The 17991-nt window shown below is 47.2% G+C and overlaps 1 protein-coding gene across 1 annotated transcript in view; it reads right to left on the bottom strand.

Moving 5' to 3' along the window:
• Positions 1-17991, bottom strand: part of DNHD1 (dynein heavy chain domain 1) — a 66241-nt gene that overhangs the window by 23998 nt on the left and 24252 nt on the right. The window contains 9 exon segments of the mRNA XM_030831243.2: positions 612-819; positions 1356-1450; positions 1822-2020; positions 2122-2249; positions 7435-7781; positions 7783-7919; positions 8414-8571; positions 13000-13243; positions 13334-13599. Of these exon segments, the coding sequence (XP_030687103.2) occupies positions 612-819; positions 1356-1450; positions 1822-2020; positions 2122-2249; positions 7435-7781; positions 7783-7919; positions 8414-8571; positions 13000-13243; positions 13334-13599 (1782 nt within the window).

The following is a 17991-nucleotide window of genomic DNA, read 5'->3' on the forward strand; positions in this document are numbered from 1 at the left end:
CCTTGCAAACTTGGCAAACTCCTACTCCTTCAGAAGTCAGAATGAGGCCTTTGCCTAAGGGAAGGGAAGATTTCTCTAACTCTCCCGGTCCTTTGATGTTGGTCCTCTTTCTGAGATGCTACTGCCCTCAGTTAGGTGCTCTGTCATGCACCTGTCTCTGTTCTCTTGTCCCTCTCTCACTGGACTGGGAGTCCGCAAGGGACGGCACTTCGGTCTGTAAATCTCAGAGTCCCCTGCATTTGGTTCAGAAGAGGCAGGTGAGTTTGATGAGGGAATGACAAAGGAATTAATGAGTGGGTGCAGTCTAGAGGACAGAGCATTGAAAGCTGGAGACACGTGACCACGAGGAATTTCTTAGCACACCCAGAAAGGGGAGGACCTTTGCTGAAGAGGCCAGGCATTGGGTGGGAGGGAGTGGATGGGGGGCTCCCAAGAAGATTAAGACTGTACGAGGGCTACATGGAAGATATTGTCTCAGAACAGACTGATGGCTCAGGCTGTCCAGGGGGGAGGGGGCCCCGGCTAGAGAAGCCAGATCTGGCAGGGCTTGGGGGATGAATACGTTCCCCAGCAGCAGGGGCTTTCACTGGGCCACGAGGGCTGGGTCTCACCTGAAAGGATGAAGGTGCCACTATCCTTGCCCACCACCTGCCACTGGGGGCTGCGGGGCGCTTGTCTCTTGGAGCGCTCTGAAGCTGGGGGCTCATACGGCACGTGCAGGATGAAGTTGAGCAGTCGCAGCTGTCGTGCTTCCCAGGCCCGCTGCAGCTGCAGTAGGGCCTCCTGGGCACGAGTCCGTATGTTTTCACACCGCCAGATCTGGAACAGTTGGGTCTCAGGAACCAGGACTGGCTAATGGCTCAGGGGATAGCCTTGGAGCTGGGACTCAAGGGCCAGGGCCCAGGAGAGTGGAGGTCTCAGAGATGGAGAGTGGGACCATCAGGCTTCAAAGACAGGCCACCAGCATCACACTGTGACCTAGGGCTGCTGCCCTGAAACCCACTTTTTTGCAAGGCTCCAGCTGAGCAGACAATGCCTCAGTCAGCTCATGCTCTTTTGGGCCAGGGGACATCTGCCATCCTGTGTGCCCACAACTTCAGGGCTGCCACCCATTTCCTTCCCCTGGGAGGGAAGGGACATATTTTCCGTCACAGAGCCTCTGGAACTAGCCATCAGGTCCCCATACCCTCCAGGCAGGCTAGCAATCGCAACCCCACGCCACTACAAGCCAACACCCACTGTCCCCCTTGTCTCAAGGGGCTGCTAAGCCTTAACTGGCTCTATTAGAGCTTAGCAAACAGGCCCTGGGCTTGGACCACCTTTCCTCTGTGGGCGCAGAGCGGGGGTGAGCCCACCTGGTTGATTCGATCTGTAAACTCCAGCAGGGGACAAGAGAGCAGCTGGCCCACTGTTAGGAGCTCTATGTTGTGGAGATCGCCTAACCCTAAGTCTGGAGGGGGAGGGACAACAAGTCAGAGCAGCTCTCGGTCTTTGGCAGAGTCCAGCCCAGCCCAGCCCAGCTCCCAGACAGCACGACACAGAGGCAAGGGCCCAGAACCTAAGGTCCAGAGCACAATTCAGTCCAGAGGTAAGACTCCAGCCCAGCCCAGCCCAAGTCAGCAGAGAGGACCCACATGGTAGTGTGAGAGGTTAAGAATGTTTGTCCCTGTGGGGGAAAGGAGGCTGTGGTCCGTGAGGGAAGGCCAGGGCAACCTGGGGAGGAAAGGTGTTTCCAAAAAGAGCAATAGGGAACTTAGTTGTCCCATTGTTCAAACCCTACGTCCTTCCCTTCCCCTCCCTTCTGACTCTACCCAAACCCACCTCGCAGGAGGGCTTGGAAGTTGACGTTCTGCAGCTGGAGGCTGCCCAGCCTGGTGAGCAATGGCAGGAGGCTGCAGAACTCCTCCAGCACGTGCATGCAGCGCTGCAGAACTGGGCTGTGCAGCCCCGGGGTTGCACTCATCTGGGCCGCCTCTGTCAGCCAGCCATCTGTCTTCTCCTGGGCCATAGCCAGATTGAACTGTAGGGAGAAAGGCACATTGGCAGCTGGAGACCCTTCCCCACCCCGACCCACGCAGACTCTCCACTCCCAGGCAGGGGGTCCAAGGAGGGTGTCAGCACCTTGGCAAAAGCCATGCACTTCCATTCGCTGATATTTTCAGAGACGACTCGGTACAGGTGCCAGATGCGCTGCTGCTGCACAATAGGACGGGTCCCACAGGCTGGCAAGGGCACAGGACTCTCGTCCCCTGTGGGATAGGGCTTGATGAGGCCTAGGCTATGTGCAGGGCTGGGGGTGGGGGCATGATGGGGGATGGTCAGTCAAGAGCCCATAGTGACAGAAGGGAGGGTCCTAAAAGTGCCAGGGACGGGGCGGGTGTGGTTGTCCAAAATTGTTCAGTACAATAATCCAAGGGAGAGTTAGTCCAAGGAAAGAATATCTAGGAAAATGTGATAGTGATGAAAGGGAAGGATTCCTCTTCTATTAGTCTCTGTCTCACTTATGCCACTCTGGCCACACCACACTCTTTACTGTTGCTCAGATACACCAGGCATGCTCCCTCCTGCTGAGGGCCTTTGACGGGCAGTTCATTCTTCCTGGAACACAATTCCCCTAGAAAACCACATGGCTCACTCCCTCACCACATTCAAGTCCTTGCTCAGATATCACCTTCCGAATGAGGCCTACGCAGCCCACCTCATTAAGAACTGCTAGCCACCCTCCCTGGCATTCCCAGCCCCTCCTAACCTGCTCTACTTTTTTTCTATACCATTTATCACTTTCTAACATATTCCATCATTTGGTTATATTTTATGTTTATTATTTGTTGTCTTTCTCTCCCAGCTAGAACGTTCAGTTCATGAGGGCAAGGGTTTTGTCAATTGTTCACTGATATACTTCACGCATGGTGCACAGTAGGCACTCAACAAATATGTGTTGGACAAATGAATGAGTTCAGTGAGATGCAGATGAGAAAGGATCTGGCCCACAGGGAGGACCGTAGGGGCAAATGGTGACGCTCCCTATCGTGTCTGTCTCTGACCATTATTCCCTCCCTTCATCTCACAAGCTTCTGCGTTAGTTCTTAACCAAAATTTATATTCATTTTTGAGATATGTGTCAAAAATAATTTGTTATTAATAATAATTATAGTACTGAGGTTTGCAATTTACTTAAAAAACATCAGACCAGATTCAAGAATATTGCAATAAAACTGTCATCCTCATTCACTTGAATTCCACTGTACCTTCTTGAGTGAGAGAAGAAGTGAAAAAGCTACACCCAAATGCTGAGAACCATGCATCTTACATGATGTGTCATCCATCATGGAGGTCTGAGAATCACGAGGCTATCAGAGCTCCGATCTAACCAAAAAACAAAACAAAACCCAAAAACCACACATACAAAGTAAATTAAACTCTTTAATAAAATCTTCCTTTGTCTGAACTCAAAAGATCCAGCTAGAAACCCATATAAACTTTTTTTTTTTTTGGCTGTGCCACGAGGCTTGAGGATCTCAGTTCCCAGACCAGGGACTGAACCCGGGCCAGAGCAGTGAGAGAGTTCCGAAGCCTAACCACAAGACCCCCAGGGAACTCCCCCCGTATAATGTTTGATAGCAGTTGTCTTAACATTAAATATTGAACAAGTAAAGAACTCTCTTTGTAAGAAGGAGCAGACATAGTATCTCCAGACACACGAGAAGATAAAGACAAACTTGAGGATTATCTATTTCGTAAATTCCATTGCATTTTAAAACTTTTTATTTGGAAATGCTATCCAACTTTTTACAGTTGCAAAAAAAAATAGTAAAAAGAATTCCTGTATACCTTTTATCAAGATCACCTTTTGTTAACATTTTACCCATTCTCTTTACCATTTGTGTTTACATGCCCTGTGGGTGTCTGGGCAGGTGTGTATACACACACAAACGCATAATTCTTCTCTGAACTATTTAAACTAAGTTACATATATCATGTCCTTTTACCCCTGAATACTCAAGTGTGTATTTCCTAAGAAAAGGGATATTCTCTTCTACAACGTTGGTACAATTATCAACTTCATATATTACATGGATATAATACTTTTATCTGATCTACTGTCTATATTTCAGTTTTGTCAGTTGGCCTAGTAATGTCCCCTATAGCATTTTTTTCCCCTCAAGTACAGCAGCCAGTCTAGGGTCAAGTACCATATTTACTTGTCATGTCTCCTCAACTTCTTTTAATCTGGAACATTCCCCACAGTCTTTTGTAACATAGACATTTTTGAAGTAGACAGTCCCCTTTCTCCCTTTTTTGTTAACAGAAAGTTTCTTGTGTTGTGTTTGTATGCTTCTTTTCGTGGCTGAGTTTGTAAAATCACTCCCAGCTGGACTGTTGAATCGGTCATGTTGTGTCCTCTGGGTATCACGTCTGGAGGTACGTGATGTCCATTTGTGTCTCATCTGTCCCTCATTGGAGATATTAATTTTGATCACCTTCAAAATGTTGCCTAATTTCTCCACTGAATTATTACCTTTGCAACTAATAAGTAGTCTCTGAGGGAGACTCTCTAAGACAGTGCAAATATTCTGTTCCTCGTCAAATTTGCCCCCAAATTTGGCATTCATTGATGATCCCCTCACCCAATCCAGTATTTACCATGATGGTTGGCAAAATGTGGTGTTCCCTCTCCAGCCCTCCCTTCACACTGCCCAGCCGGCTCTGGCATTCTACTATAAGCACAAGTCCTCATTTCTCCCTCACTGATTTATCATCTACTTAGTACTAGTATGGATAATACATTCCTGTTTTTTTCAGTAGTTTACTTTGTACTTACCCTGGTGGTCAAATTGTCCCAGGTTTGTCCAGTTAGCGTCCCTTCTGTGTCCTTGTGCCATGTCCCATCACTTTTATCAGGACTTTTTTTTTTTTTTTTGCAGTACGCGGGCCTCTCACTGTTGTGGCCTCTCCCGTTGTGGAGCACAGGCTCCGGACACGTAGGCTCAGCGGCCATGGCTCACGGGCCCAGCCGCTCTGCGGCATGTGGGATCTTCCCGGACCGGGGCACGAACCTGTGTCCCCTGCATCGGCAGGCGGACTCTCAACCACTGCGCCACCAGGGAAGCCCATGTCCCATCACTTTTAAAAAGAACTTAACACTTCCTTACTTTCTGGCTTAAAAAGATATTCCACTCTCATCTTGTACCTACCCTGCCATGGCCCTGGAATCATTCATTCTCTGAGGAGCCCTGATTTCTTTTAGTGGGGAATGGTATTAGAAACTACGATCTGGGCACAATGTGGTTCCTTGCTATTGGAGTGTATTTCCTTCTTGGACTCTTCAGTAGACAGAGCTAGGAAATATGTTCATGTATATATACTCATATACATACACTTATATACATATACATGTGCACTTAATCATACAAATACAACATGTGTATGTGTGTTTTAAAATGCAGTGGAAATTGCAGGGACTGCCCTGGTGGCGCAGCGGTTAAGAATCCGCCTGCCAATGCAGGGGACACGGGTTCGAGCCCTGGTCCGGGAAGATCTCACATGCCACGGAGCAACTAAGCCCATGCGCCACAACTACTGAGGCTGCACTCTAGAGCCCATGAGCCACAACTACTGAGCCCACGTGCCACAACTACTGGACCCCGTGCGCCTAGAACCCGTGCTCCGCAACAAGAGAAGCCACCGCAATGAGAAGCCCGCGCACCGCAATAAAGAGTAGCCCCCACTCGCCACAACTAGAGAAAACCCACGTGCAGCAACGAAGACCCAACGCAGCCAAAAATAAATAAATAAATATTTTTTTAAAAAGAAAGAAATTACAGAGTAGACACCACAGAAAATGGAAGCTTATAAGACAAATTCACATTTCCCCAGAACTCAAAAAAAAAAAAAAAGAATAAAAGAAGTAATGATGAAGCAGATGAAAGAAATGGAGGAGAGATCCAGAAAATCCAACATACAGATAAAAATTCTGAAACGAGAGCAGAGCAACTGTAAGAGCCATTATCAAATAATCGAAAAAAAGATTACCTACAAAGGAAGAAAATCAGATTGATATCAGATTTGTCCAAAATGATAAATGTCAGAAGACAGTGATGTAGTATCTACGTCTGGACAAAAAAGTGTTGTGACTTCAGAATTCAATATCTAGCCAAGCTGTGATATAGGGACATTATACAGTCATTCTTAGCCATAAGAAGTTTAGAGATTTTAACACCTCCAACTCCCTTCTTAGAAAAAAGAAATACTCAAAGAATTATTGCAGCCATCCAAGGAAGGAGTGAAAATAATGAAAAGATGTGGTACTTTAAAAATTGGCAGTGGGTAAACAAAACCATTAAACCTTAGATATCAAAGTAGTTGTTAACACAGTTACAGAACAAAACAAATGTCAAAGGTAGTAAGTAAAATAAAAGATATGTAGTGGAAAATATAGAGTAGTATTAATGGTCTGGATCTAAGATCCTAGATTATTTTTAAAAACCGGAAGTTTGGTGAGGAGACAGGGATGGAAGAAGGAAGTAAAAGCAATGCTGTGGGGTTTCCTGGGCCTAACCCCACAAGGCCTGAGTCCCCTACTCTGCTTTTCCACAAACACCCCAACCACTAGCAGGAAAGGTCAAGGTCTGGTCTACATCAGTTAGAATATAGGATGAGGGTCTCCCAATACTTGACCAAAGAAAAAGCCCCTTGTTTGAGGATGGTCCCAGAGTGTCTTCCAGCTCACATCTGGTCAAATGGCCCTCCCTGGGATTGAGGATCCCATAGGCAGGGATAGTAACGGTTGGCGGTTGGCCAAGAGGCCAGTCAGAAGCAGTGTGCCCTTCCAAGGGATACGAGTGACCGACAGAAGTGACGGCACCTGAGAAAAGAAACTGGAGCCTGCAAAGTTCTTTACGTGCAGAGGGGAGCCAGCCTAGCTGCACCACCGCACAGAAGGGCTAAGGCCAATAGTTCTGTCCCGGTCTCCTCCTAGGGGCCGGTGAGGCCTTTAGCAGCCACCTCTCTCCACCACACTGGCTGGAAGCAGTGGCCGTGGAGCATCATGACCCGTTTTTATCTGGGACCTGGTGCCTGGTGTAGGACTGGGTTGAACAGGGCTACACAACTACGATGAGGACACCTTTACATTTCTCCTGCACAGGCTTTTAGCCCTCTGGCCCCATCACATTCTGATGGAACGCTCACCTATTTGCCTTCTCTACCAGACCGTGTGCCCCCCTATCCCCACCCTAAGCACAACACTTGACACACCCAATGTATTTAGATTTTGTCCTGCAATTTTCACATATAAAATAGACTAAAATGAAGGTATGTGATTCCCAAGACTTGCTTCGGGTCACCCAAGATCCAGGTCCCTAAGTCCCAACCCTGATCTCAGTGGGAGGGGGCATCCCAGGGTGGCGATGGAGGGGGCGGGACCCTCGGTACCAGTGAAGGTGGTGTAGGCATGGTGCAGTTCACTGAGGCGGCTGGCTGTGTTCTGGAACTGACGCTCCAGGGAGATGAGCTGGCGTTCAGTGCTCCTCTGCTCCTGCTCAGGGTCCATGAAGGGACCGGACAGGGCCTTCGCAATCAGGCCCTCCAGCTCCGCCAGCGCCGCCGCCATCAGCTGCTGCAGCTTAGGCACAATGGCGTGTCGCTTACTGAGCAGGAACCCCGAGGCCTGGCTTTTCTCAAACTGGAATGACTCCCACGTGTCCAGAAGCTGCGGGGCAGGCAGAGGGTAGTCAAGCAGAGGTGGTTATGGGGGAGGGGCACTGGGAGAGACGGGAGAGATGCCTTCTCACCGAGATGTCCAGTGCCTCATTCTCAGCACTGAAGACGCCAAAGTGGTTGCGGACGAGCTCACAGAGTGACCGCGTATATTCCATTCGCTCCTCCAGCTCTGTGTACCGCTCGTTGGCCTCGTTCAGCTGCAGGGACAACAGTACTCCCACATGAGTACTGAGACCAGCACTCCCACAGCCCTTTACATCCTGAGGGACACTCCCACCTGCTAGAGGCTCCAGGCCCCAGCAGCCGCCTTTTAACCAACTGGGATCAGGGCAATCTGGGATCAGATCCCCCATCTGACCTAGGTCTCCCTGAAGACAGCACAGTTCCTCCCCCATCAGATTGTTGCCCTGATGGCAGGGTTTGGATCCCTACTCGACTGTACAGAGAGCAGAACTCGGTCTCTGAAAGCCAGATTTTCTCCCTCTCAAAACACCAGGACCTCCCCCTCTCATGAGGATGTTGAGGGCCACGTTTGAACAGGATGAGAGCTGGCAAGGGCAGACCACACATGTGAGCACAGTTTAAGAGCGTCACGCCCCACCGAGAGCTCAGCTGAGACGAAGGGAGTGTGCTGGGCATGCGAGCGGGACGGCCCTGGATGAGCTGGGAAAGGAGGATGGGGAGAGCCCACCTTCTGGGAGCACCACGTGAGGGCGTGGATGTCGGTGTTGAAGGTTCGGAAGGCCTTCGTGAAATCTGTGAGCTCTGTTATTAGCTGCTGACCGCGGCTCCGGCATTCGTTCTGTATCTGTTCAAGAATGTCCTTCCTGATGCCCACCAGCTTGGATTCTGAAGACAGGAGAGAGTTAGGCATGAGGGGGTGAAGTACAAGGGGAGCGTGGCGGGGCCGGAGTGGGAGCAGGTTGAAGGGGCAGCCAGAACGTGAATTCGTTCCCCCAGTCGCTGAACACTTACTGGACCCCTGCTTGGTGTCCAGTCAGCTGCAGTGCACTTGGGCCTGTGCTGGGCACCGGTAGACAAGAGTGATGAGTGAGACAGAAAGTGTTCCCACCCTCAGAAGCTCACAATATGGCAGCAGAGACAGACATAGAAGGGGATAATCACATACCAGTGTGGTAGATGCTCTTCAAAGAGCCCTCAACCTGGCTCAGTGACAGGGCAGGAGGCCTGAGGATGCTGGGGAAGGCCTCCTCAGGGAAGGGGACATTGGAGCTGACTGTACTGAGTGGTTAAGGCTTCCAGGGGCACGCCAAGTGGATGAAACCATGTGCAAAGGCACAGGGATGCCGTGTCCATGAAGAGCAGACTGCCCACCACAGATAAACATTTTCTATCTGAGGAGTCTTACTGCCTCTGCTCTAGTAGAAGAGGTACCAAGAAGAGTGTGTAATCTGCCTTTTGTTTTTAAGGATTAAAGGAAAGAGGCTGTCAGGTGGACTTGGGGCGAGAAGATAATCTTGGAAGCTGGCTTTGGCAATATGAACACCTCCACTGTCGCCGAGGACAGGAATAATACCAACACGAAACCTCGTCAGATCTGAGATACCACTGATTGTAAGAAGCACCATTATTTTACACACACCATGAAAAAAGAAAAAATGATGCCATCAATTATAATACACCTCTTAAGTTCAGAGATGTTAAAATATGCACAGAGCAGCAAAATACAATATAGAAATAGGGCATGGAGTATGCCACAAAATATAGTATAGAGTACTTACTACATGCCAGACACAGTGTCAGCTACTTTACCTGTATTAACCCATTTAATCCTCACAAAAGCCTTTGAGGCAGATACTATTATTGCCCCTGTTTTAAAGATAAGCAAAGTGAGACTCAGAGAGTTTAAATATCAACATCACACAATGCAAGAGCAAGGATTCAAACTCTGGCAGTCTGGCTCCACTGTGTTACATTTTATGCTTTGAAGGGTGAAAAGTAAATTAACTCATCCTCCATGAGCATCTCTGCAACTGGAAAGTAGGACAGTGAGTTCCAGGCACAGATAATTGAGACATACAGGGAATGGACCTGTGGGAGCTTTGGAGGAGGTAACGAATAGGACATGGCACCAACAGCTGAGACTGAGAAAACCAAGACAAGGGAACTTCTGAGGGGTACCCAAGGTTGAACAGAACACAAAGATGTGCACTTATGCTTTTTCAAACTATCCCATTGACCTATGACAGTAGCTAGGCTATTGCAATGGTGCCGCCTTCTGACCAGCAGCACAGGGCCAGTGAAGACAGAGAAGAGCTCAACAGTGACACCGTGTGGTATAAGGGAGCAATGGACTGATAAAATACCAGGGCTCCTCGGGGTTGGAAGTTGGAGATGGATGGGAAAACACATTTGAGAGATATGTAGGAGGCAGAAGAATGGAAAGGATCTGATGACAGGCTGGACGTGGTGGAGTTAGGGAGAGGGAAAGAGTAAAGTATGAAGTCAAGTTTCTGGTGAGGCCAACTCGTAACAGTAGGTAATTCAAGTATTCAAGGGAGCCCAAGTAGAAGAGGAACAAAGTTGCAGGATAAGAAGATAGAATTAGATCAGCAAGAAGGATGAGAGTGGACAGAAGGGAATAGGTGAAATGAAAACAAGTAAGCATCTACTGCATGCCATACTCAATGCTAGGAACATTGCAAATAATATCTCATTTAATCCTCTTTCCCATAACCCTGTGAGCGACTACATTGTTATGCCTATGTTACAAATAAAGAAACTGAAGCTCAGTGATCTGAAGTCATGCAAGCCAGTAAAAAACAGAGCCAGGATTCTGAGCCCTGTGCTTTTACCTCTCCATCTGCTCCTCTTGAAGAGGCCAGTTGAGCCTGGACTAAGGACCAAGAAGCCAACAGACTAGAAAGCACACTGACTTCCTGAGCAAGAGTGGAGCGAAGCCTGCCCAAAACAGGGTCAGAAAGAAAGCAGGCCAATCACAGGTCCTCCTTCTTCTGCCTGGCCAGCCTGAATCCCCTGTGCATTTAGGAGCGAGGCTTGGGGAAAGAGTGGGGAGTTCTGTGGTCTAGACGATACCTAAGGAGGTATGTGCTTTCATCTGCGGAAGAGCAAAGGCAGGGAGGGCTAGGCAGGCAAGCACTTTCAGGCAAACTCTTTCAGGCCCAGCTCCAAGGCCTCCCACCTTATAAAGAAAGCAGGCCTGGAGACTTCCCTGGCTGTGCAGTGGGTAAGACTCTGCGCTCCCAATGCAGGGGGCCCGGGTTCGATACCTGGTCAAGGAACTAGATCCCACATGCATGCCGCAACGGAGAGTTCACATGCCACAACTAAAGAGCCTGCCTTCCGCAACTAAGGAGCAGGCGAGCCGCAACTAAGGAGCTGGTGAGCTGCAACTAAGGAGCCCGCCTGCTGCAACTAAGACCTGGTGCAACCAAAGAAAGAAAGAAAGAAAGCAGGCCTGGAGGCCATGGATCTGAGAGTATCTAGTCTCTGCAGGAAGCAGACACGATTGGTTACTGCCGTTCATGGGTGTTAGGTGACAAAACCTCTCTGTTTCCCAGAAGAACAAATCACCAGCTTCCCAGTCTACCCCTCTGTGTGTTTCTCCACAGCCATCTCTGGGGGGAGGCACTTAGCTAGTAACCAGTAGTACGAGACATCCTTCCCATGGAAAGGGAGGAAGAGAAAAGACGAACAAGGTTAGGTCTTAAACCAGATTTCTCAGAGACCCAGGGAGACCAACTAGGCCTTGGCCTCGTGGGGGTAGGTAGACACATGAGGTGGGAAACTGAGATGGGCTGAGCAGGGAACAGACAGCAGAGTGGGCTCGAGCTCCACTTTCCGTGTATCACTTTGGGAAGATACCTCCTTGCAGGGCGCCCTCATGCTCATGTGGCATGAGATAGTCACAGCAGAGCAGAAATCATGGTGTGATGTGTTGTGGCAGAAAGAGGGCCAAATATAACGTTCCCGAGTCCGCCACAGCTCCCGAATGGCAGGGGATACAGGAGATAGTGGAGAGTTGATAGCCAGTGGGCCCAGATAGGGTTCCTGTGTTGAGGGGCGAGGGACCCTTAAGCAGAAGCTATGGGGTGGCCAGCCTAAGACAAAGACTGGATGAAGGGTTCACTAAAACCCTAAGGATATGTAATGTCAGCAGAGCCAATGCAGAGCTGAGTCAGCAGAGGTAGACACTCTGGGCTCCTATTAGCCAGGAGAACACACGCCAGCTACACCAGCTCAGGACACAGCTTCACCAGGGGCAGCAAGGTCAGAAGGAGGGCAGGGACCTCAGGCAAGTCAGCAGAAGCCAGCAAAGAAGAGCACACAGCCCAGAAGCCCTCTCTAATGCCGGGGGCCACCTTGGGGAGGAGAAGGAGTAGAGGACACTCGAAAATCAAAACAATCAAGAACTGTAGTATGAATTTTGAATTGACCAAATACCCAAAATAGACTGAATTAGACCAAAAGTGCTGCTTTAAATAAAAAGAAAAAAATGTGCACTTTCAATTGGAATACAGCTGTCCCTTTGGGGGTTTGGTTCTAGGATCCCTGAGGATACCAAAATCCACACATTTTATAAATGGCATAGTGTTTGCATATAACCTATATATGTCCTCCTGTATACTTTAACTCATCTCTAGTTTGCTTATAGTACCTAAAATAACATAAATGCTGTGTAAATAGTTGTAAATACGAGGTAAATGCTACATAAACAGTTATCGGTTCAAGTTTTGCTTCTTGGAACTCTCTGGAATTTTATCCACAGACACAGAACACGCAGGTTGGGAGGGCCAACGGTCTCTTTTTTCACCATCAGCAGAATTTAGGGCTACAGACTAAGCCAAGATCAGTTAAAGAGAGTAACTTTTTATACGTGCAAATTGTAGTGTCGATTCTGACTGCCACATGTGGGGAGAGGACACCCTTGATTCCTGGGAATCTCTATAAAGAAACTGGGTTCTCCTAGCCTAAGGAGCGGGCTAGGATTTTTCTCAGTCACATTTGGTTTGAACTACTTCCGTGCCATGAGAATAGAAAGTGCTAGGAGACAAGGACACACAATTCCTAGGGAGTGTGGTGAATGAGTAGAGTCAGGACAGGCGGAGAGGCTGTCCTCTGCAGTGATCGCACCTTCAGTTGCAAAGGGAAGGGCCTGGGACCTGGGGCTTTGAGAGGCTCTACAGGTCCAATGAGGGGCCTGCACCAAAGGTCCCTGGAGGACACTGAAGGCCCAAGAAGGGCTGTGCGGATAAGGTACAGAAGGCAAAGGGCGGGGGGGGAAGCAGCGCTCACCCATCTCCACCTGTATGTCACGGCAGCTCAGCCGCAGCAGCCTGCCTTTTGTGATCAGCTCCACGGGGATGCTGGAGACGCGGGCCCGCCAACCATCCAGGCAGCTCACCAGCATCGCGTAGTTCTTGACAGGACAACCTCTCATAGACTCCAGCTTCTGAGGCCCCCAGGCTTGCAGGAACTCATAAATGCCTTTCATCCAGTGATGGTCCCTGCAGAACTCCTGCACCTCCCGCAGCATGCCCTAGGGGCAGACAAGGTGTTTAGGGCAGAGGTGGGTGGCTATGATGGGAAGTGGTGGCCACCGTCCCATTCTTTAGACCTCCGTCCTCACCTCCAGCAGGGCCTGTTGTACAGCCAGTGCCTGCTGGATTCGAGGGCTATTGTCCAGATCCTCTTGCAGCTGCTTATAATTGGGGGGCAAGTACTGGCCCCGCAGCCGGTGCCCACAGATCTCCAGGGCTTCAGTAACTGTGTGAGACTTCCAGGGCCACACCAATCCTATGCTCGGGCCGCAGAAGATGTCCACAGCATCTCTGGGTTGGTCCTGCAACTTGGGCATCATGAAGTCCATGTCCGAGTCCTCCTTTTCATGGTCTTCTAGTGGGGTACATGCCATAATTGTCCCTGAGTGTCCTCCAGGGACCACATACAACCTCTCCCTCTACCCTGAGTGTGTACATACACATTACACACACACACACACACACACATTCTCTGTTCATGAGTGAGTTTACACGTACATCTACATAATAAACACAGTACCAGACCCACCGAGGGAATTTATTAGTTAGGGTTCAGGTGCAGAGAACAGAATTCAGTCTAGCTAGTAAAAGCAGGGAGGAAATTATTAGAGATTATTACATGGGTTATGAATAACTGCAAGAGCTGAAAAACAAAAACACTCTAGGCCAAGTGTCTATGGCTCTGTGCTGCCTGGCAAACTGGGATGTCACTGCCATACCACCAGCTACATAAGCACATGGGCATAAGCGATTATGAGCCCCACCATCAGAATGGACGGCATATGCCCTGCCTCTCTCCCCTACTTACCTCAATTCTGAGCTGAAGTCACATATAGATCTAAATCACATGTGACTCCCAGCCGCAAGGGGGTCTGAGAAGCACAGTTTATAGCACTCTAGCCTCTGCAGAACAGAGGAGGAGGTGAGAAAGGAAGGTGAGCAAGCCGGTCCTCAGTATCCGTCTTAAGGAATATCCTTGAACTTGGCCTCCCCCTTGATTCTTAGAAACTGTTTAATTGCCAATTTTAGTATCTGTGTTAAAACTTTGCACAAAAAGGGAGAAGAAGCATCAAAATGTTCAGAAATTAGATCCATACTGCCAACACCTAAGCACCACCGTGCCCGCAAGGGCCCATCCTCAGATCCCTTCTCTTCCCCGTCAGTACTCACTTTCTAGGAGAGCACATCCAGCTTCATGGTTTTAAGTACCACCTATTTGCTCTGAAATATATGTCTAGCTCAGATCTCTCCCTGAATCCCAATCCCACTTAAACAACTGCCTAGTCTACATCTCTACTTAGATGCCTAATATGCACCTCAAACTTTCAACAGCCCAAAATGAGCTCTGATCTCTATCCGCCCCCAGATTGCTCCTCATGCAGTCCTCCAACGTCAGTAAACAGGAGCTCCATTCTTCCGGGTGCTCCAGTCAAAAACTTTAAAGCTACCTTTGACTCTTCTCTCACATACAACACAGCCAGCCATCAGAAAATCCAGTTGGCTCTATGTTCAAAATATATCCAAAATCCAACCGATTCTCACCACCTGTACCACGGCCTTCTTCTCTTTCCCCAGCCCAAGTCACCATCAAATCTCACGGCATTATTGAAATACCCTTCTAACTCGTCTCCCTGCTTTGGTCGTTGCCTCTATCCCTTTGCAGTCTGCCCTGCATAACCAGAATGATCCTTTAAAAATAGTGCCAGAAGGGGTTCAAGGAAGATGGTGGAAGTGGCAGCATAATTTTGAAATCTATTCCAAATTCCCACATGAATTTGGTATATAAAATTGACAGAGCAATTAGACAGTAAAACGAAAAACCCATCTGGATAACATTTTTTAACAAAATGAAGACAAAGGATCCTTACAAACACTAAAATATAAGTGGGTGGGAACATACCACCTACAGCCTCAAGTCCCAAGTGGCATCGCCATTTATGGGGAAGGAAGCAGAGGAGAACAATGGTATACCAGACTGACCTGAGACTAGGAAAACTCCGCAACAGCCAACAGACATTTTGTGGAAAGAAGAGGGCTAATTCGAGAACAGCAGGTAAAAATGGAAGGGGATTTGCCTGCTCCAGTAGCAGGTAGGTAAGGTCCGTAGAAGCTTTAGCAGTCTATGCCCAATGAGCTCCTAAAACCAACCGGCGAGGGCTCCCTTCTGGGACAGTACTCAGCACTAAGGTGAAACTGCTGGGGGTGAAGTAAAAAGGGAGCAGAATGGAAGCAATAGAGAAAAAGGAAAGGTCCAAATAAAACTGGGAGAGAGAAACAGAAACCAGGAAACCTCAGAAAGTTAGCCCCCATTTTTTGAACACTACAGAAAATCAACAGAAAAGGAAATTGAAAGGTTAGAGAACCAAGCTGTCTCCTACAAGTTAGTAAAAGAGAACTTTTCAGAAATGAGTAACAGAAAAGTACCAACATCAAACCCCATACAAAGCTAGTATAAGGAAAAAGAGAACGGGGAGTAGAATAACATCTTTATAGACAATGAAAGCATGTCAGGAAACAGATCAAGCCCATTTCAAAACAAGTCAAAAGACACCAGGAAAATGGCATAACCCATGAAAGAGAACCACATATCAGAGTTAGAAAAACTCAGAAATTATGCAACAGAACTCAGGAAAGAATTAGAAATAAAAGAAAGCATAATTTTGGAATGGAAACTGAACTAAAAGGAAGATAAGAGCAAATAAACTTAACAGGTAAATAATGTCTTAAGAAAAATAGAAGGTAAAAATAAGGATAATTACAAAATAAAAAAGAAATAAGGATTAAAAGAATATATTTCAAGAGAAAGGAACACACATTGGGGGAAAAGTGATAAGGATCTAAAACACATGTAATAGGAGTCCCTGAAGAAAAATCCAAAGCCAGGGAAGAGAACAATACTAAAAACCTTAATTCAAGCATACTTTCCTGAAATAAAAAAGGCTTAAGGCTGCATTATAAAGGAGCATACCTGAGAATACTATCTTAGAATGTTCAATACCGAGACATATTCTACTAAAATTACTGAATTTCAAGGAAAAAATATTTTAGGTATCTAGGCAAAAAAAAAAAAAAAAAAAGCAAGTGATTTATAAAGGAAATAAAATGAGATTATTATCAGATTTTTTTGACAACTTTTAATGCCAGAAGAATATGGAGTAATATCTTTAAGATATGGAAAGGAAGAACATATGAGGCAATGATTTTACAACTGGTAATACTAACTTTCAAAGGGTACAAACTATTATCAACATAGAAGAACTTGAGACTTCTGCTCCCACAAGCCCATCCTGAGGAATCTAAATAGAGAATGAACATTGGACAAACAAAATGACTAAAAGAGACATCAACATAAGGACTGCTGGTGAGCATATTGTTACTTGTAGAACTCAACTTAAATGAGGTTTTATTCAATAATAAAATTATTAAAAGGGTAAGAATATAGCAGAAATGACAATGTAGAGAATGCTGGCGATTCTCTTCCTTGCCAGGAGGAGAGAGCCTATCTGAAGAATGAAACCTTGGAAGGCATATTGCTTGACCAATTAATAGCCATTCGCTTCTCCCTTCTTCCATGGTGGTAGAGCCTATCTTCCACGAGAAACTAAAAATATCAGCCCTTTGATTTCCCACACCTGGATTTTTACAATGAGATGTAAGAGTGCATCTGCTGGGGAGTTTCTGGAGAAGATTTATTTTTCTGATAATAAGTGAGAGTCAGGCAAGGAGAGCTTTCTCTCTAACCTTGCCTCCCCTTTTTAAAACATGGCTTTGCTTGAGAATGGGATGCATGGAGCTGCAACTTGTCTTGCAACTACAATGTAATAGCCTGAGGATGAAAAAGGATTTTTGACTGCAGCTTCCCCTAGCACACATACCCTTCCAAGAGGATCTGTCGTTACCTAGAGCTAAACCCAGAATGGAATTGGGGAAGGATATAAAGAGCCTGGTACTTGATGACATTTCTGAGCCACTGAACCAACCCTGGAAGCTACCTGGAGACTTCTTGTTAGGTGAGATGATTGTATTGTTTAGGCTACTCTTAGGTCTTCTGTTACTTCCAGCTGACAGCATTCTCAGTGATTTAGGATTCAAACTCACAAGTAAAATCAAAGGACTAAGAGAGAGAGATAAAGCCTTGATGACATTGCCTGAGCCCTGAATCCAGCTGAGCCTGAATCCAGCTGTATTCATTAATTTCTTAGTTATAGGAGCCAGTAAAAAATCTCCCCTTTTCCTTAGCTAGTTTTGAGTTAGGATATGTAATCCAAAACCAACTTGCACATTTAGGCCCATATAATAGATGTTTAGAGCCAGGACAAGCATAGCTGAAGATTGGAGCCTCCTCCACCATATACACCCTTCTAAGAGGATATGCTCTGACCTATAGCGAAAACCAATTAATTCGTACCATGGCCCATTGCTCTTGCCAGATCTTACGGATACATGACTCTCTGTAGGGTAGGCTGAATCAATCCTATTTCTTGTCTGGAAAATTTGAACTAAGTCACACAATCAGGAAAACTTAACTGAAAGATCATATATAGAGTCAAGAATGGAGCTGATGGCATAGAAAGTCTAAGTCCTTTGGAAGCAATGGTTATAAGGGAGCAGAAAGTTCAAAGGAAGCAGAGACAGCTAGTGTTAGGAGAGAATCAGGGGAATTGGGAAGAAGCACAGGCAGAAGTAGAGATGAAAGGCTAATCAGCAATTTGAGAGACAGGGACTCTCTTCCTGACTTTCTAGTTTC

Source organism: Globicephala melas, chromosome 8, assembly GCF_963455315.2.
Source record: "Globicephala melas chromosome 8, mGloMel1.2, whole genome shotgun sequence".
NCBI lineage: Eukaryota > Metazoa > Chordata > Mammalia > Artiodactyla > Delphinidae > Globicephala > Globicephala melas.